We start from the raw sequence: 21,482 nt of genomic DNA on the forward strand, positions 1-21,482 counted from the left end.
TCGACACTTGTGGACGAGATAGGAAGCATTGAATCCTGTCCTGAAGCTTCAGGACTTTCTCCTGAGACAAGAACAACCGTTGGTTGTGAGTATCCAATAACGCTCCCAGGTGTATCATGCTCCGAGCAGGAACCATGGAGGAATTCTTCCAGTTGATCAGCCATCCGTGGGCTTTCATGAACTGGACCGTCAGATCTAGATGACACAGAAGAAGTTCTGGGGAATTTGCCAGGATCAACAAGTCGTCCAAGTACGGTAGGATCCTGACCCCTTGACGGCAGAGTGTAGCCGTCATGACCGCCATTACTTTGGTGAAAACTCAGGGAGCCTTTGTCAAACCAAACGGTAACGCCCGAAATTGGTAATGAAGATTGCCCACTGCAAACCTGAGGTACTGCTGATGAGACACTGCAATAGGAATATAGCAGGTAGGCATCCTGTATGTCCAGGGAGACCACGTAGTCCCCAGGCTCCAAGGCCAGAACAATAGAGCGCAGAGTTTCCATACGAAACTTGGAGACCAGCACATACTTGTTCAAGGACTTCAGATTGAGAATGGGCCGCAAGGACCCGTTCGGTTTCGGGACTAGAAACAGTGGTGAATAGTACCCCTTGCCTCTCTGAGCTAGAGGCACCAGTACTACCACTCCTGTGGACAGGAGGGAATGTACCACCGAATGCAGAGTGTTTGCCTTTGTTGGGTCCAGAGGAACATCTGTCAGGCAAAATCGATGAGGGGGACGATTCTTGAAGGATATGGGACGACTTCCCTTACCCAGGCATCGGAAGTGGTCTTCAACCTTTCCTGGGCAAAACCTAGAAGTCGGCCCCCCACCTTGGGATCCCCGCCCCGTCATGCGGCAGGCTTGTCAGTTTTGGAAGCAGGCTGACGGGCAGCCCAGGCTCGTTTCGGTCTGGGCTTGGCACGAGCTTGCTTTGGGTACGCCTGACCTTTTGCTTTACCTGGAGGACGAAAAGGCAGAGGGAAAAGTACTTTTAGCCTTCTGCGTGGAAGGAGCCATACTAGGTAGGCAAGCTGTTTTAGCAGTAGCTAGATCAGCCACAATCTTATTGAGGTCTTCTCCAAAGAGAATGCCTCCCTTGAAAGGAAGCACCTCCAGGGTTTTCTTGGAATCCATATCCACCGATCAGGATCTCAACCAAAGGATACGTCTGGCCAAGATGGACGTAGTAGCAGCCTTGGCCGCCAGAACCCCGGCATCGGAGGCCGCCTCCTTAAGGTACAGAGAAGCCGTCGCAATATACGAGAGACATTGTCGAGCATGCTCAGATGCATTAGAAGGCAGCTCCGTCTCCAGCTCCTGAGCCCACGCCTCAACAGTCTCATCAGCCCAATTTGCTGCGATGGTTGGCATATGCACAGCCCCCGTTAAGGTATACATAGATTTCAAACAACCCTCCACTCGTCTATCCGTCGGTTCCTTCAGAGAGGTGACGGTAGTTACAGGCAGAGCAGAGGAAACTACCATGCGTGCCACATGAGAATCTACGGGCGGAGGAGTTTCCCAATTTTTACATAGCTCCGCAGCGAGAGGATAGCAAGCCAACAGTCTTTTATTCGGTGTGAATTTCGTCCCCGGATTTTCCCAGGACTCCTGACGTATGTCAGCCAGGTGTTGAGAATGAGGTAAAACTTGTTTAACCACCCTCTTACGTTTAAATCTGTCCGGATTTTTAGAGACAGCCTCAGGCTCAGGTTCATCAGAGACCTGAAGAATGAGCCTGATAGCCTCAATCAAGTGAGGGACATCCACCACTGACTTCCCTTCCCCATCAGAAGCATCTGAGTCAGTGTCTATGGGGTCAGTATATGCACCATCCTCCTCAGAGGATGTGTCCGGGATAGCAGTGGATTGTGAGGAGGTAATGGCCCGTTTACAAGACGTCTTAGGTGGGCGAGAGTGAGATTTAGATTTAGTCAGTGACCGGTTCAATTGCTGTAACTGAGTGGAGATTTGATCTGCCCATGGTGGATTAATTGCAGGGACCATAAACTGCTGCATTGGCACAGGTGGTCCCACAGGGGGCACCAGTTTAGTTACAAGTGTGTTTAACAGCGTGGAAAAGGTAGCCCAAGGTGGGTAATTTGTTGCCCCTGGTGCTATGGACCCACTGGTTGGAAAGGAACCCCCTGAACCTGAACTGTCTGCTGCCATATTTTCCTCCAAAATGCCTGCGGCATCACCACCACGCAATGTGGGAGAAGCCCCAGCTCCGTTGCCTCGTGTAGCTGACATACTAGTAAGCACAATATTGGGACACCCCAGTACAATCTTAGCAGCGATATACCTAACAAGAACTCCAAGTGCAGTGTGACTTTCCTGTCAGCACAAACTGGGAATCCAAGAGTTATATGGTGACTATAAATCACAAAGAAAAATACACAGCAAGTATAATTTGTGAAAAAACAATATTATACAGAATACTTGATACACTTCGCCCCCTCTGGTTACAGAATATAGGAGTAGCACGCTGAGTGAAATACCCGATATGGCAGCCACGCAGCAGCTACATGCACACACACATATATAGTCACAAGCGTACCATGCAGAAATTATACACCATAAAACTGCACTGGACTAGCAATACAAAGTAATACTCAGTATATATATCGATTGGGTCCGGCACTCAATAAATAGTTCAATTACCCCGGTGTCCTGGTCCAAAAACGGTGTGCACCGCTAGTATACAGTTCTGGATGGAACGGCACTCAGAGGCTTTTCTTAAGCAAATAACGTGTATTAAAAGTTCAATAATACATCAATTCAGTCAATCGCTGATTGACTGAATTGATGTATTATTGAACTTTTAATACACGTTATTTGCTTAAGAAAAGCCTCTGAGTGCCGTTCCATCCAGAACTATATATATATTATATATATATATATATATATATATATATATATATATATAATATAAGAATTTACTCACCGGTAATTCTATTTCTCGTAGTCCGTAGTGGATGCTGGGAACTCCGTAAGGACCATGGGGAATAGACGGGCTCCGCAAGAGACTGGGCACTCTAAAAAAAGATTAGGTACTATCTGGTGTGCACTGGCTCCTCCCTCTATGCCCCTCCTCCAGACCTCAGTTAGGGAAACTGTGCCCGGAAGAGCTGACATTACAAGGAAAGGAAATTTTGAATCCAGGGTAAGACCCATACCAGCCACACCAATCACACCGTACAACTTGTGATAACCTTACCCAGTTAACAGTATGAACAACAACTGAGCCTCACTCAACGGATGGCTCATAACAATAACCCTTATTTAAGCAATAACTATATACACGTATTGCAGAGAGTCCGCACTTGGGACTGGCGCCCAGCATCCACTACGGACTACGAGAAATAGAATTACCGGTGAGTAAAATCTTATTTTCTCTGACGTCCTAGTGGATGCTGGGAACTCCGTAAGGACCATGGGGATTATACCAAAGCTCCCAAACGGGCGGGAGAGTGCGGATGACTCTGCAGCACCGAATGAGCCAACACAAGGTCCTCCTCAGCCAGGGTATCAAACTTGTAGAACTTTGCAAATGTGTTTGAACCCGACCAAGTAGCAGCTCGGCAAAGCTGTAATGCCGAGACCCCTCGGGCAGCCGCCCAAGAAGAGCCCACCTCCCTTGTGGAATGGGCTTTTACCGATTTTGGATGCGGCAATCCAGCCGCAGAATGAGCCTGCTGAATCGTGCTACAGATCCAGCGAGCAATAGTTTGCTTTGAAGCAGGAGCACCCAGCTTGTTGGGTGCATGCAAGATAAACAGCGAGTCAGTCTTCCTGACTCCAGCCGTTCTGGAAACATATATTTTCAAAGCCCTGACTACGTCCAGCAACTTGGAGACCTCCAAGTCCCGAGTAGCCGCAGGCACCACAATAGGCTGGTTCAAATGAAACGATGACACCACCTTTGGGAGAAATTGGGGACGAGTCCTCAATTCTGCCCTGTCCATATGGAAGATCAGATATGGGCTTTTACATGACAAAGCCGCCAATTCCGAAACACGCCTAGCCGATGCTAAGGCCAACAGCATGACCACTTTCCACGTGAGATACTTTAGTTCCACGTTCTTAAGTGGCTCAAACCAGTGGGATTTCAGGAAATCCAACACAACGTTAAGATCCCAGGGTGCCATTGGTGGCACAAAAGGGGGCTGAATATGCAGCACTCCCTTAACAAATGTCTGAACCTCAGGCAGTGAAGCCAGTTCTTTTTGAAAGAAAATGGATAAGGCCGAAATCTGGACCTTTATGGACCCCAATTTTAGGCCCATAGTCACCCCTGACTGTAGGAAGTGCAGGAATCGACCCAGCTGGAATTCCTCCGTAGGGGCCTTCCTGGCCTCACACCAAGCAACATACTTCCGCCATATACGGTGATAATGTTTTGCTGTCACGTCTTTCCTAGCTTTTATCAGCGTAGGAATAACTTCATCTGGAATGCCTTTTTCCGCTAGGATCCGGCGTTCAACCGCCATGCCGTCAAACGCAGCTGCGGTAAGTCTTGGAACAGACAGGGCCCTTGTTGCAGCAAGTCCTGTCTGAGAGGCAGAGGCCATGGGTCCTCTCTGCGCATTTCTTGCAGTTCCGGGTACCAAGTCCTTCTTGGCCAGTCCGGAACAATGAGTATTGTTCTTATTCCTCTCTTTCTTACTATTCTCAGTACTTTTGGTATGAGAGGAAGAGGAGGAAACACATATACCGACTGGTACACCCACGGTGTCACTAGGGCGTCCACAGCTATCGCCTGAGGGTCCCTTGACCTGGCGCAATATCTTTTTAGCTTTTTGTTGAGGCGGGACGCCATCATGTCCACCTGTGGCAGTTCCCATCGGTTTGCAATCAGTTGGAAGACTTCCTGATGAAGTCCCCACTCTCCCGGGTGGAGGTCGTGTCTGCTGAGGAAGTCTGCTTCCCAGTTGTCCACTCCCGGAATGAACACTGCTGACAGTGCTTGCACGTGATTCTCTGCCCATCGAAGAATCTTTGTGGCTTCCGCCATTGCCATCCTGCTTCTTGTGCCGCCCTGGCGGTTTACATGGGCGACCGCCGTGATGTTGTCTGACTGAATCAGCACTGGCCGGTTTCGAAGCAGGGGCTCTGCTTGACTCAGGGCGTTGTAAATGGCCCTTAATTCCAGTATATTTATGTGTAGAGAAGTCTCCAGACTTGACCACAGCCCTTGGAAGTTTCTTCCCTGAGTGACTGCCCCCCACCCTCGGAGGCTTGCATCCGTGGTCACCAGGACCCAGTCCTGTATGCCGAACCTGCGGCCCTCGAGAAGGTGAGCACTCTGCAGCCACCACAGAAGAGACACCCTGGCCCTGGGGGACAGGGTGATCAGTCGATGCATCTGAAGATGCGATCCGGACCACTTGTCCAACAGATCCCACTGAAAGATCCTTGCATGGAACCTGCCGAAGGGAATGGCTTCGTATGAAGCCACCATCTTTCCCAGGACTCGCGTGCAGTGATGCACCGATACCTGTTTTGGTTTCAGGAGGTCCCTGACCAGAGATGCTAATTCCTGGGCCTTCTCCACCGGGAGAAACACCTTCTTCTGTTCTGTGTCCAGAATCATGCCCAGGAAAAGCAGACGCGTCGTAGGAATCAGCTGCGACTTTGGAACATTCAGAATCCAGCCGTGCTGTAGTAACACTTCCTGAGAGAGTGTTACGCTGATCAGTAACTGCTCCCTGGACCTCGCCTTTATGAGGAGATCGTCCAAGTACGGGATAATTATAACTCCCTTTTGCCGAAGGAGTATCATCATTTCGGCCATTACCTTGGTAAATATTCTCGGTGCCGTGGACAGGCCAAACGGCAACGTCTGGAACTGGTAATGACAGTCCTGTACCACAAATCTGAGGTACTCCTGGTAAGATGGGTAAATGGGGACATGCAAGTAAGCATCTTTGATGTTCAGCGACACCATAAAATCCCCCTCTTCCAGGCTTGCAATAACCGCTCTGAGCGATTCCATTTTGAACTTGAATTTCTTTATATAAGTGTTCAAGGACTTTAGATTCAGAATGGGTCTCACCGAACCGTCCGGTTTCGGTACCACAAACATTGTGGAATAGTAACCCCTTCCCTGTTGAAGGAGGGGGACCCTGACAATCACCTGCTGGAGGTACAGCTTGTGAATTGCCGCCAGCACTACCTCCCTTTCCATGGGGGAAGCTGGCAAGGCTGATTTGAGGTAACGGCGGGGGGGAGTCGCTTCGAATTCCAGCTTGTATCCCTGAGATACAATTTGTATAGCCCAGAGATCCACCTGTGAACGAATCCACTGGCTGCTGAAGTTTCGGAGACGCGCCGCCACCGCACCTGGCTCCGCCTGTGGAGCCCCAACGTCATGCGGTGGACTTAATGGAAGCAGGGGAGGACTTTTGTTCCTGGGAACTTGCTGCATGGTGCAGCTTCTTACCTCTACCCCTGCCTCTGGCAAGAAAGGATGCACCCCTGACCCTCCTGCCTTATTGGGAACGAAAGGACTGCATTTGATAATACGGTGCTTTCTTAGGCTGTGAGGAAACCTGAGGCAATAAAGTGGACTTTCCAGCTGTCGCTATAGACACGAGGTCCGACAGACCGTCCCCAAACAATTCCTCACCCTTATAAGGCAAAACCTCCATGTGTTTTTTAGAATCAGCATCTCCTGTCCATTGCCGAGTCCATAAGACCCTCCTGGCAGAAATGGACATAGCATTAATTCTAGAGCCCAGCAGGCAAATGTCCCTCTGAGCATCTCGCATATATAAGACGACGTCTTTGATATGGCCCAGGATTAGCAAAACAGTATCTCTGTCGAGGGAATCAATGTTGTCTGACAGGGTATCAGTCCATGCTGCTACAGCACTACACGTCCAGGCTGAAGCAATAGCAGGTCTCAGTAGAGTACCAGAGTGTGTATACACTGACTTCAGGATAGCTTCCTGCTTTCTATCCGCAGGCTCCTTTAAGGCGGCCGTATCCTGAGACGGCAGGGCCACCTTTTTAGATAAGCGTGTCAGCGCCTTGTCCACCCTAGGGGATGTTTCCCAACGTAACCTGTCCGTTGGCGGGAAAGGGTACGCCATCAGTAACCTCTTAGAAATCACTAATTTCTTATCAGGGGAACTCCACGCTTCTTCACACAATTCATTTAATTCATCAGATGGGGGAAAAGTCACTGGCTGCTTTTTCTCCCCAAACATATAAACCCTCTTGGTATTAACCGGGTTACTCTCAGAAATGTGTAATACATCTTTCATTGCAATAATCATGTATCGGATGGCCTTGGTCATTTTAGACTGTAAATGTGCCTCATCATCGTCGACACTGGAGTCGGACTCCGTGTCGGCATCTGTGTCAACCATCTGAGATAGAGGGCGTTTATGAGCCCCTGACGGCTTCTGAGACGCCTGGGCAGGCGCGGGCTGAGACCCCGGCTGTCCCAAGGCTGCAGCGTCATCAAACCTTTTATGTAAGGAGTTTACATTGTCATTTAAGACCTTCCACATATCCATCCAATCAGGTGTCGGCCCCGACGGGGGCGATACCACACTTATCTGCCCTTGCTCCGCCTCCACGTAACCTTCCTCATCAAACATGTCGACACAGCCGTACCGACACACCGCACACACACAGGGAATGCTCAGACTGAGGACAGGACCCCACAAAGTCCTTTGGGGAGACAGAGAGAGAGTATGCCAGCACACACCACAGCGCTATATAACACAGGGATTTTCACTGCTAATAAGTGATTTTCCCAATAGCTGCTTTTTTGTATTGATTTGCGCCTAAATTTATGTGCCCCCCCTCTCTTTTTAACCCGTCTTGTACCTGGATACTGTAGGGGAGAGCCTGGGGAGCGTGCTTCCAGCGGAGCTGTGAAGGGAAAATGGCGCTGGTGTGCTGAGGAAGAAGGCCCCGCCCCCTCAGTGGCGGGCTTCTGTCCCGCATTTCATGTAAAAAATAAGAATTTACTCACCGGTAATTCTATTTCTCGTAGTCCGTAGTGGATGCTGGGACTCCGTAAGGACCATGGGGAATAGCGGCTCCGCAGGAGACTGGGCACAACTATAAAGAAAGCTTTAGGTCTAACTGGTGTGCACTGGCTCCTCCCACTATGACCCTGCTCCAGACCTCAGTTAGGATACTGTGCCCGGAAGAGCTGACACAATAAGGAAGGATTTTGAATCCCGGGTAAGACTCATACCAGCCACACCAATCACACCGTATAACTCGTGATACAATACCCAGTTAACAGTATGATAACAACTGAGCCTCTCAACAGATGGCTCAACAATAACCCTTTAGTTAAGCAATAACTATATACAAGTATTGCAGACAATCCGCACTTGGGATGGGCGCCCAGCATCCACTACGGACTACGAGAAATAGAATTACCGGTGAGTAAATTCTTATTTTCTCTGACGTCCTAAGTGGATGCTGGGACTCCGTAAGGACCATGGGGATTATACCAAAGCTCCCAAACGGGCGGGAAAGTGCGGATGACTCTGCAGCACCGAATGGGCAAACTCTAGGTCCTCCTCAGCCAGGGTGTCAAACTTGTAGAATTTAGCAAACGTGCTTGACCCCGACCAAGTAGCTGCTCGGCAAAGTTGAAGAGCCGAGACCCCTCGGGCAGCCGCCCAAGAAGAGCCCACCTTCCTCGTGGAATGGGCTTTCACTGATTTAGGATGCGGCAGTCCAGCCGCAGAATGTGCAACCTGAATCGTACTACAGATCCAGCGAGCAATAGTCTGCTTTGAAGCAGGTGCACCCAACTTGTTGGGCGCATACAGGATAAATAGCGAGTCAGTCTTTCTGACTCCAGCTGTCCTGGAAACATATATTTTCAGGGCCCTGACTACGTCCAACAACTTGGAAGCCTCCAAGTCTTTTGTAGCCGCAGGCACCACGATAGGTTGGTTCAGATGAAACGCTGATACCACTTTAGGGAGAAACTGGGGACGAGTCCTCAATTCTGCCCTATCCATATGGAAAATCAGATAAGGGCTTTTACATGACAAAGCCGCCAATTCTGATACACGCCTGGCCGAAGCCAAGGCCAACAACATGACCACTTTCCACGTGAGATATTTCAAATCCACGGTTTTAAGTGGCTCAAACCAATGTGACTTTAGGAAATCCAACACCACGTTGAGATCCCAAGGTGCCACTGGAGGCACAAAAGGGGGCTGAATATGCAGCACTCCCTTAACAAAAGTTTGAACTTCAGGTAGTGAAGACAGTTCTCTCTGGAAGAAAATCGATAGAGCCGAAATCTGGACCTTAATGGAACCCAATTTTAGGCCCATAGTCACCCCTGACTGTAGATAGTGCAGGAAACGGCCCAGCTGAAATTCTTCCGTTGGGGCCTTCCTGGCTTCACACCACGCAACATATTTTCGCCATATGTGGTGATAATGGTTTGCGGTTACTTCTTTCCTAGCTTTAATCAGCGTAGGAATGACTTCCTCCGGAATGCCCTTTTCCTTCAGGATCCGGTGTTCAACCGCCATGCCGTCAAACGCAGCCGCGGTAAGTCTTGGAACAGACAGGGCCCCTGCTGCAGCAGGTCCTGTCTGAGCGGCAGAGGCCATGGGTCCTCTGAGATCATTTCTTGAAGATCCGGGTACCAAGCTCTTCTTGGCCAATCCGGAACAATGAGTATAGTTCTTACTCCTCTTCTCCTTATTATCCTCAGTACCTTTGGTATGAGAGGAAGAGGAGGGAACACATAAACCGACCGGTACACCCACGGTGTCACTAGAGCGTCCACAGCTATCGCCTGCGGGTCTCTTGACCTGGCGCAATACTTTTCTAGCTTTTTGTTTAGGCGGGACGCCATCATGTCCACCTGTGGCTTTTCCCAACGGTTTACAATCAGTTGGAAGACTTCTGGATGAAGTCCCCACTCTCCCGGGTGGAGGTCGTGCCTGCTGAGGAAGTCTGCTTCCCAGTTGTCCACTCCCGGAATGAACACTGCTGACAGTGCTAACACGTGATTTTCCGCCCATCGGAGAATCCTTGTGGCTTCTGCCATCGCCGTCCTGCTTCTCGTGCCGCCCTGTCGGTTTACATGGGCGACCGCCGTGATGTTGTCTGACTGGATCAGTACCGGCTGGTTTTGAAGCAGGGGTTTTGCCTGACTTAGGGCATTGTAAATGGCCCTTAGTTCCAGAATATTTATGTGCAGGGAAGTCTCCTGACTTGACCATAGTCCTTGGAAGTTTCTTCCCTGTGTGACTGCCCCCCAGCCTCGAAGGCTGGCATCCGTGGTCACCAGGACCCAGTCCTGTATGCCGAATCTGCGGCCCTCTTGAAGATGAGCACTCTGCAGCCACCACAGCAGAGACACCCGTGTCCTTGGAGACAGGGTTATCAGACGATGCATCTGAAGATGCGATCCGGACCACTTGTCCAACAGGTCCCACTGAAAGGTTCTTGCATGGAACCTGCCGAATGGAATCGATTCGTAAGAAGCTACCATCTTTCCCAGGATCCGCGTGCAGTGATGCACCGACACCTGTTTTGGTTTTAGGAGGCCTCTGACTAGAGATGACAGCTCCTTGGCCTTCTCCTCCGGGAGAAACACTTTTCTCTGTTCTGTGTCCAGAACCATCCCCAGGAACAATAGACGTGTCGTAGGGACCAGCTGTGACTTTGGAATGTTTAGAATCCAGCCGTGCTGTTGTAGCACTTCCCGAGATAGTGCTACCCCGACCAACAACTGCTCTCTGGACCTCGCCTTTATCAGGAGATCATCCAAGTATGGGATAATTAAAACTCCCTTCTTTCGAAGGAGTATCATCATTTCGGCCATTACCTTGGTAAAGACCCTCGGAGCCGTGGATAGACCGAACGGCAACGACTGGAATTGGTAATGACAATCCTGTACCACAAATCTGAGGTACTCCTGGTGAGGATGGTAAATGGGGACATGCAGGTAAGCATCCTTGATGTCCAGTGATACCATGTAATCCCCCTCGTCCAGGCTTTCAATAAACGCCCTGAGCGATTCCATCTTGAACTGAATTTTTTTATATATGTGTTCAAGGATTTCAAATTTAAAATGGGTCTCACCAAACCGTCCGGTTTCGGTACCACAAACATTGTGGAATAGTAACCCCTTCCTTGTTGAAGTAGGGGCACCTTTACTATCACTTGTTGTGAATACAGCTTGTGAATTGCCTGTAACACTGCCTCCCTGCCTGAGGGAGTGGTTGGCAAGGCAGATTTGAGGAAACGGCGGGGGGGAGACGTCTCGAATTCCAGCTTGTACCCCTGAGATACTACTTGAAGGATCCAGGGATCCACCCGTGAGCGAGCCCACTGATTGCTGAAATATTTGAGACGGGCCCCCACCGTACCTGGCTCCGCCTGTGAAGCCCCAGCGTCATGCTGTGGACTTAGAGGAAGCGGGGGAGGACTTTTGCTCCTGGGAACTGGCTGTATGCTGCAGCTTCTTTCCCCTACCTCTGCCTCTGGGCAGAAAGGACGCGCCTTTAACCCGCTTGCCCCTATTGGGCCGAAAGGACTGTACCTGATAATACGGTGCTTTCTTTGGTTGTGAGGGAACATGGGGTAAAAATGTAGACTTCCCAGCTGTTGCTGTGGAAACGAGGTCCGAGAGACCATCCCCGAACAACTCCTCACCCTTATAAGGCAGAACTTCCATGTGTCGTTTGGAATCTGCATCTCCTGTCCACTGCCGAGTCCATAACCCTCTCCTGGCAGAAATGGACATTGCACTAATTTTGGATGCCAGCCGGCAAATATCCCTCTGTGCATCCCTCATGTATAAAAGTGCATCTTTTATATGCTCTACGTTTAGCAATATAGTGTCTCTGTCTAGGGTATCTATATTTTCTGACAGGGAATCTGACCACGCAACAGCAGCACTGCACATCCAGGCTGAAGCAATAGCCGGTCTCAGTATAACACCTGTATGTGTATATATAGATTTCAGGATAGCCTCCTGCTTTCTATCAGCAGATTCCTTCAGGGCGGCCGTATCCGAAGACGGTAGTGCCACCTTCTTTGACAAGCGTGTGAGCGCTTTATCCACCCTAGGGGATGTTTCCCAGCGTAACCTATCCTCTGGCAGGAAAGGGTACGCCATTAGTAACCTCTTAGAAATTACCAGCTTTTTATCAGGGGAAGCCCACGCTTCTTCACACACTTCATTTAACTCTTCAGATGGAGGAAAAGCTACTGGTAGTTTTTTCTCTCCAAACATAATACCCTTTTTTGTGGTACCTGGGGTAACATCAGAAATGTGCAACACATTTTTCATTGCCTCAATCATGTAACGTGTGGCCCTACTGGAAGTTACATTAGTCTCATCGTCGTCGACACTGGAGTCAGTATCCGTGTCGACATCTGTGTCTGTCATCTGAGGTAGCGGGCGTTTTAGAGCCCCTGATGACTTTTGAGACGCCTGGGCAGGCACAGGCTGAGAAGCCGGCTGTCCCACATTAGGTATGTCGTCAAACCTTTTATGCAAGGAGTCGACACGGTCGCGTAATTCCTTCCACAGCACCATCCACTCAGGTGTCGACCCCGCAGGGGGTGACATCACGTTTACAGGCATTTGCTCCGCCTCCACATAAGCCTCCTCATCAAACATGTCGACACAGCCGTACCGACACACCGCAAACACACAGGGAATGCTCTGACAGAGGACAGGACCCCACAAAGCCCTTTGGGGAGACAGAGAGAGAGTATGCCAGCACACACCAGAGCGCTATATAAACACAGGGATCCCACTATAAATGAGTGTTTTAACTTATAGCTGCTTTTTTATATATCTTATATATATCTATCTATACTGCGCCTAAATTTAGTGCCCCCCCTCTCTTTTTTACCCTTCTGTAGTGTTCAGACTGCAGGGGAGAGCCAGGGAGCTTCCTTCCAGCGGAGCTGTGAGGGAAAAATGGCGCCAGTGTGCTGAGTAGGGAGGCCAATCCCGAGATCGGGATCGGCGGGATCCCGGGATTTGGGCCCAAAAATGCCGGGATTTGAATCCCGGGATTGGAGCATCCAATCCCGGGATTCACGGGATTATTCTGCGCATGCGCGGCGGCAGGAGGGTTGGTGTGTAAGTAATAATACTTACTCATTTAGGCGGGCAGCAGCCATGAACAAGTAGAACGCGCGCAGCACTTCAAATGTTGCGCCGGCCGCCAGCCAATCAGAGCTGGCGGACCGGCAGCCAATCAGGGAAGCTGCAGTGGCAGCCAATCAGGAGCGACTGCTGCGGCCGCTTCCCTGATTGGCTGCCGGTCCGCCAGCTCTGGTTGGCTGGCGGCCGGCGCTTCATTTGAAATGCCGCCGCGTTCAGTGTTTTAATGGTTGCCGCCCGTCTAATAGTAAGTACTATTACTTACACTCACCCTATCTCCCTCCGTGCAGCCTTCCTCCCTCCCTGCCGCGACCTACACCCTCTGTCCTGACTGAGTCCCGCACCGCTACCTACTACACCCTCCCTACCTCCCGCACCGCTACCTATACCCTCCCTACCTCCCGCACCGCTACCTACACACTCCCTACCTCCCGCTCCCTACACACTTCCTCCAGCCCTGCTCCCTACAATTTTCTCTAATCCCTACTGTAATCCCGGGATTGACCGTTTTTCAATCCCGAATCCCAGGATTGAAAAAACGGCCCGGGATTGGCCTCCCTAGTGCGGAGGGAGATGGCCCCGCCCCTTTTTCAGCGGACTTTCTCCCGCTTTTTCTGGAATACTGGCAGGGGTAATTTTACATCTATATAGCCTCTAGGACTATATATGATGTAGATTTGCCAGCCAAGGTGTCATATATTGCCCTCAGGGCGCCCCCCCCCCCAGCGCCCTGCACCCATCAGTGACCAGAGTGTGAGGTGTACATGAGGAGCAATGGCGCACAGCTGCAGTGCGCTACCTTGGTGAAGACCGAAGTCTTCTGCCGCCGATTTTCCGGACCTCTTAGTTGCTTCTGGCTCTGTAAGGGGGACGGCGGCGCGGCTCCGGGAACGAACACCAAGGTCGGGTCCTGCGGTCGATCCCTCTGGAGCTAATGGTGTCCAGTAGCCTAAGAAGCCCAAACTACCACCTGTTAGGTAGGTTCGCTTCTTCTCCCCTTAGTCCCTCGCTGCAGTGAGTCTGTTGCCAGCAGATCTCACTGTAAAATAAAAAACCTAAATATACTTTCTTTCTAGGAGCTCAGGAGAGCCCCTAGTGTGCATCCAGCTCAGCCGGGCACAAGATTCTAACTGAAGTCTGGAGGAGGGTCATAGTGGGAGGAGCCAGTGCACACCAGTTAGACCTAAAGCTTTCTTTATAGTTGTGCCCAGTCTCCTGCGGAGCCGCTATTCCCCATGGTCCCTACGGAGTCCCAGCATCCACTTAGGACGTCAGAGAAAATGGCTGGGTTTTTTACATATATACAGTGCTAGACTGTATATATGTATGTTTTTGTGCCAAAGGTACCTCAATTGCAGCCCAGGGCGCCCCCCCCCCCCCCCCCCCCAGCGCCCTGCACCCTACAGTGACCGGAGTGTGTAGGTGTGCTGGGAGCAATGGCGCACAGCTGCGGTGCTGTGCGCTACCTTAATGAAGACAGGAGTCTTCAGCCACCGATTTCGTCGTCTTCCAGCTTCTGTTCTTCTGGCTCTGCAAGGGGGACGGCGGCGCGGCTCCGGGAACGGACGATCGAGGACAGGTGCCTGTGTTCGAACCCTCTGGAGCTAATGGTGTCCAGTAGCCTAAGAAGCACAAGCTAGCTGCAAGCAGGTAGGTTTGCTTCTCTCCCCTTAGTCCCACGTAGCAGTAAGTCTGTTGCCAGCAGAAGCTCACTGAAAATAAAATACCTAATAAATACTTTCTTTTCTAGTAAGCTCAGGAGAGCCCACTAGGAGCACCCAGCTCTGGCCGGGCACAGACTCTAACTGAGGTCTGGAGGAGGGGCATAGAGGGAGGAGCCAGTGCACACCAGATAGTACCTAATCTTTTTTTAGAGTGCCCAGTCTCCTGCGGAGCCCGTCTATTCCCCATGGTCCTTACGGAGTTCCCAGCATCCACTAGGACGTCAGAGAAATAACATATATATATATATATATATGTTAACAATAGATATAACAAAGCACAGTAGATACTGGATGTATATCACAGGGCGTTTGTACCACACAGCCCTGAATGTATGCACTCTTTCTTGACTAACACTGTCCCAGTGACAGGTAGAATACTTAAATGTCCAGTAAAATGCACAGCGCTGGCGATCAGGCGGCTTTACAGAGGAGGATTTGCCCCAGCAGTCCCAGGAACAGCTCAGCTCTGTTGTGATGGCGGCTGACAGGGAGTGAGGGAAAGATATGCAGCTCCAGGGCGGGAACATTCACTGAAATGGCGCCATGGGGCTGGGGGAGGGGCTACAGGTTAGGCCTTATCCCCCTGCCGGCTTCCCCACCGGGCGCTGCGGGCTATGTAAAAACGGGGTTTTTATGAGAGAAAAAACCCCCACCTGCGCCCAGTGTCCCGGTGACTAGTGGAGCGGCTGCCCGATTACAGTGTCCACGCCAGTGCGCGGCCCGCCTCCCACGGCCGCACCAGATCACGGTTAACAGCGGGCCAAAGAGACCCCTTACCTCCTCTTGTACCTGCGGACACGCGATCCTGGAGGGCAGTGGCGGGTGTGTGTGACTGACAGGAAAGACACCGGAGCCTCCGCTGTAGTTACCCGGCAACCAGGGCGCGGGAGTATACAGTGCCGCTGGGAGAGTGATGGAGCGGCAGCAAAGTCTTGTGACATACATAAAAGCTGCAGCCCTTGAAGTCTTCAAAGTTTTTCTTCTTTCTTCAATTTAAGCTATAATATGGGCTGCAAAGGCAGCCCCCCTGTTGATTGCCTGCTTACTGCATGGCACCAACTTACAAACTGAGCTCCTGTGCACGGAGGCGGGGTTATAGAGGAGGCGGCGCTGTGCATCTTGGGAACAGTCAAAGCTTTGAGCCTGTTGGTGCCTCGGATCAAGATCCTACTCTACACCCCGCTGTTAATCCTTGTGGAGCCCAGTGTACCCCGCAGCAGAAAAACTGGTGTAGATATATCTGTAACAATACATTCATGTCAATTATTCCCTATATAAATTGTGCAAATGTAAGTTATTCACTTACCTGAATAGCTCCAGTCTGGAAGGTCAGTCAAGGGTCCGTACTCCGAATCACTGCGAGCTAAGCCATGCCTGAGGGAGGAAAGAAAATGCAAGGATGCAATCTCTTTGGTACCTTATATTCCCCCTGATAAATCACACAGAAATTGTAACTAACACTCACCGAATTCTCCAGTCCTGTCCTGCACAAAGCTCAGCACTGTTCTGAAAACTTCTCCATAGGCACGATACAAACCTGTGGTTAACTCCCAAATGTAAACGTGCCACTACAAAACAAATGGTTAAGGCATGATTTCTATATGATAGAGAGGGTGAGAGTTTGCTCTGGTGTTAAATATATACCATCCCGAGGGGGAAATTCAATTGCAGGTATAGAGTGTGAATTGCAGTTGCCATCTACAGACACTGAATGAATGTGTGACTAAAGTCAGCAATCTCCCCTTACTGCTCGCCAATCACAACATACTGTAGCTCATGTGGAAAACCACTTGTGACTTGTTGAGCAGTGTGAGGTCAGTTCCAGTCACAGTCATTCTGTGGCAGGATGTAGGCTGGGTACACACTTGCCGATAGCACATCAGATGTGACATTGTGTAAGATCCCCCTCACAAACGATATCGTTCATACACACTGAACAATATAGTTTGCTTCTCGTCAGTGACGGCATACACCCACATCCAGGTGCATGCCAAATTGTACAATATCTTTAGATTTCAAGGTGAAAACTAAAGATTTTGTACATCGTTAACAACCCGCGGAAGCGCACATTAATATAGTAAATACACACTGGACGATGTAAATGATAGATCGTCCAATCTCCCGGACCGGACGCTATATCGGGTGCATAGTGCCAGGTGTGTACCCAGCTTTAGAGATGTTTGCATATAAAGGACACTGTGGATTACAATACAGTTCCTTGATTTTTACAGGTACCTACTGTAGTTGGCACAAGATTCAGAAGTCATTTTGCCATTATTCCAAACTGTTCCTCCACTTAAGCCAAATACTGCAGTCTGTGTTCACCTGTTCATATAGATGCCTTTTCCAAATATCCTTTTGGATCTCTAGAGCAGGCTTCACTTGAGAGATCGGGCCTAATTTAGTAAGGATTGCAAATTCTGCTAATAAGCAGAATTTGTAATCCTTCGGATCGCATGCTGGAGGCCGCCCATCGCTGGGCAAGGTTGACCGGCGCCTCCCCCAGTTCAACAAGCAAAAATTGCGAATGCATCGCAATTTCTGCTCATTAGCAGAAACCAAGGATGGCTCCTGCCGGCGTAGCTAACCAAGGAGTCCCGCCGCCTTGTTCTTGATCGCGGCGGCTGCGTGTGACGTCACGCAGTTGCCATGATCACACCCCGTTTGGCTGCCCCCCCCCCCGTTTGCGACGCACCACCCCCGCAACGCTCCGTATTCTCCCTGGAAACGGAGCGTTGCCCACCCTCCTCTGCCCGATTGACAGGCAGAGGCGATCGCATTTTCTGACCCCCCCCCCCCCACAAGCAGAAAATGCGCTGCGCATGTGCCCGCATATTTTTCTTAATATTTGCGGTTGGATCGCACACTGCTATCCAACCTGAATTATGCTTATTATTTGACCATTTTGCTGTTGGCTGCAAGCTTTATCATGTGACTCCTCCACTTTCCTTTTTAATTCTTAAGACAGGGCATCTTAAGGTTTGTGCTTACATCCTTATGTCTCCTATTCTATAAAGTCAGGGTGCTGCTTTTCTCATCAGTCTTCCAACACAAAGGTCCTGGGCTACTAGATCCAGTTAAATGCCAGTGAGTTTGTCCTCAATGCCAGTGTGCAGCACATCTTCCTCTCTTTTTCACCAGGCCCTACACTGGCTCCCTTTCACCTTCAGAACCCAATTCTCTTCACACCCACATACAAAGCAGTCAATCATTTCCCCCTTACATCTCTGACTGCATCTTTCTCCACCCTCCACCCCACACACACTTTGCTCTCCCAACTGATTTATTCCTCCAACTCCAAGACTTCGGGCCTTATTGAGATCTGATCGCAGCAGCAAATTTGTTAGCTAATGTACGAAACCATGTGCACTGCAGGGGGGCAGATATAACATGTGCAGAGAGTTAAATTTGGGTGGGTTATTTTGTTTCTGTGCAGGGTAAATACTGGCTGCTTTATTTTTACACTGAAATTTAGATTTCGGTTTGAACACACCCTACCCAAATCTAACTCTCTCTGCACATGTTACATCTGCCTCCCCTGCAGTGCACATGGTTTTTCTCATTAGCCAACAAATTTGCTGCTGTGATCGGATCTGAATTAGGCTCTTCATCCATGCTGCTTCACACCACTGGAACTCCCTCCCTAACAGACTCTCCACCTCTCTCAGATGCTTCAATAAAAGATTAAATAAAATAAAAAAGACTTTTTTTTCACACTTTGGTTCAGACTACTGTTTAGTAATGCTACAAATTTCATGAACAGATCAAATATTTGTGTAACAGGTAGGTATGCACACCTCTGCTATGTGACATTACTACCAGCACTCGACACCGGACAGTAGGGTAGTACCCCTTTCACATAGCACAAATAACCCGGTATCGACACGGCATATTGCCGTGTCGACACGGGTCAGTGTGCGATGTGAAAGCACTTTCTGAGAATTAGCGGGTCGCCTGACCCGCTAATTCAACCCGGTATAAAAGAAGGATTATACCCGGGTTGAATACCGGGTCAGGTGCAGTGTGAATGGGAGCCGCGTCGATGCAACACGGTTCCCATTCACAGCATAGGGAGAGGCGGCGCAGGAGATGAGCTCATCTCCCAGCGCCGCCTCCACCCCCGCCCCTGCTGCTGCTGCGCCCCCCCCCCCCCCGCTGCTATGGCAACCGACCCGGTATATTGCCGGGTCGGAAAGCCAGCAGAGGGGAGCAAATGCCGGATGCCACCCGGTAAGGACACGTTTCTTTTACCAGGTGGGATCCGGCATTAGCGATGTGAAAGCGGTATAAATAAGCATAGGAACAGGTCTGCGGTGGCAGCCATGTTTTCTCCAATGAGCAGTTCTTTCAGAATGCTGTTATGGCTGCTGCATAAGGAGAGGCAGGCCTACTGTATACTAGAAAATAACAGGGAAGGTAACAGTTGACAAATCATTTGACCAGAGACAGGAAAAAGCAAAAATAGCACCTCATACAGCAATACACTATTTGTATGCTGATCTGGAGACAAGAGCACTGCCCAAATGAGTCAGCTAAGTGTGAACAATAAATGTATGTTGAATAAATAATTTGCGCGTATTGGGGGGCATAAAAGTTAAAGCTACATTAATTAATAAAAATTAATAGTTAAAATAAAGTGGTTCATTTACAGGGCAGTTTGGGGTAATTAGCTAAACTTGAGGAGTGACGGGGGGTTTTGAAACAAGGAAGATAGTTATCAAAGTTTGGAGAAAGATAAAAAGGACAGAGATAAAGAACCAACCAGATCCTGTCATATTTCAAACGCACTGTGACATGGCAGTTAGGAGGTGACTGGCTGGGACTTCATCGCTCACCAATTGTATTATTATCATCAAGTAGGGGCACACATAATACTCTTTAAAAATACTCGAAAGACACTCCGGAGACCTGCCACCACCTTACTGCTATGAACATACATAGGGCAGGTGTGACACTTAATGCCCTCATGCATACCTCCCAACATGACCCTCTCCAGGAGGGACACCATGCTCTGCTTCTGGACTTTTCTCTTAATGTATGATTGCCGGCACCTGTTTGAACAGGTTAATGGACAAGAAAGGTGTTTCAGCACAGGTGATGGCAATCATATAGTAAGAGGGAAGCCCAGCAGCAGAGCATTCTGTCCCTCCTGGAGAGGGTCATGTTGGGAGGTATGCTCATGATTTTTTGCAGTCATCTTCTAATGCATATGTCACGGTGACAGCCTGAGCCACACACATGCCTGTAACTGCTGGGTACCCGGTGTCTTACGCAGAAGCGCTGCATAGCATGTGCAAGACATGATCAATATTAACATGATAACACTAGCTGGGAACCAGAAATCCTGTGGCTGCAAGCAGGAGCACTCACTGTAACACATGCCCCGCAGCAGCATTGCCCACACTTCAAGCTCATGCCCCCTGTCCCGGTATAGCGATGCAAAAATGCGAGAGTGTGAGGTGCCCATACCCCGCCCCACGCTGTATCACTGTCACCATACAGACCCGTCCTCACCCAACATGGGCGCCGCCATCTTGCTCTGTGAATATGAGGCTGCGGTTGTCCTGTAGCTGCCGTAGGGTCACGTCTGGCGCGCCTGCGTCAGTGTAGTGTACCAAGTGACTGTAGCAGTGAGAGCAGCCGGCCACCTAGTGGTGCTATGACATTGTGCGGGCTATGTGCACGGCTCCGGCAAACTGCTTGGTGGGTTTTTTTTTTTAATGTGTAATATAATGCAATACTCTGTTGTAACACGAAAGATGTCAGGGGTGAGAGCACTAGTACATACCCTCGACCATGACCCGCCCCACTAGGTACAAAATGCTCTGTTTCTGGACTTCCCTCTTAATTTATTTTTGCCATCACCTGTGAAGAAACAGCTTTCTGATCATTTAACTAGTTCAACACAGGTGATGGAAATCATAAATTAACAGGAAAGTCCAGGAGCAGAGCATTTTGTACCTAGTGGGGCGGGTCATGTTGGAGGGTCTGCTAGTAACTCTAATAGGCCCTACACACATGCCGATTTTTTGAAAGATATGAACGATCTCGTTCATAAATGAACGAGAACTCGTTCATATCTTTCAGTGTGGAGGCTCCAGCGATGAACGATGCGCGGCCCCGCGCTCGTTCATCGCTGGTCCCCCGTCGGCTGTGCATGCAGGCCAATATGGACGATCTCGTCCATATTTGCCTGCACGTCTATGGAGCCGGGTGACGGGGGGAGTGAAGAAACTTCACTCCCCCCGTCACTGCCCCCCCCCCCCCGCCGCCGGGTCGCCCGTCGGCCGTATCGGCCGTCGGGCACCTCTGCGGCACATCGCCATATGTGTAGAGCCCTTAACACCCACCCAGGGTTGGACTGGCCCAGATACATAGGTACAGGGGTAACCCCCAGTGGGCCCTCCTCCTCTAGGGATCAGGTTCCAGACTGCACTGCACACTTGAATTATACATTATACATAGGTTACATTATACTGCACAGGACTATGGTGTATTTTCTACAGTACATTCCTGTTATTAATCTGGTACATTATCGTGCATGCACTAGCAGTAATTAAATAAGAATTTACTCACCGGTAATTCTATTTCTCGTAGTCCGTAGTGGATGCTGGGACTCCA

At 49.9% G+C, this 21,482-nt stretch overlaps 1 protein-coding gene across 2 annotated transcripts in view; it reads right to left on the reverse strand.

Moving 5' to 3' along the window:
- Window positions 1-20,483, reverse strand: part of MRPL52 (mitochondrial ribosomal protein L52) — a 47,965-nt gene extending 27,482 nt beyond the window's left edge. The window contains exons 1-3 of one of the 2 annotated variants that reach the window (XM_063913579.1): window positions 20,376-20,483; window positions 16,327-16,429; window positions 16,168-16,235 (exon numbers count right to left, since the gene is read on the reverse strand). In XM_063913579.1, coding sequence (XP_063769649.1) covers window positions 16,168-16,235; window positions 16,327-16,429; window positions 20,376-20,394 — 190 coding nt within the window. In that variant the 5' untranslated portion in view covers window positions 20,395-20,483. Of the gene's footprint in view, window positions 1-16,167; window positions 16,236-16,326; window positions 16,430-20,231; window positions 20,325-20,375 lie in introns of those variants that run through there. The other variant, XM_063913578.1, reaches the window with a different exon arrangement.
- Between the last annotated feature and the right edge of the window lie 999 nt (window positions 20,484-21,482).

The sequence above is a fragment of the Pseudophryne corroboree genome, chromosome 1 (genome assembly GCF_028390025.1).
Source record: "Pseudophryne corroboree isolate aPseCor3 chromosome 1, aPseCor3.hap2, whole genome shotgun sequence".
Classification (NCBI taxonomy): domain Eukaryota; kingdom Metazoa; phylum Chordata; class Amphibia; order Anura; family Myobatrachidae; genus Pseudophryne; species Pseudophryne corroboree.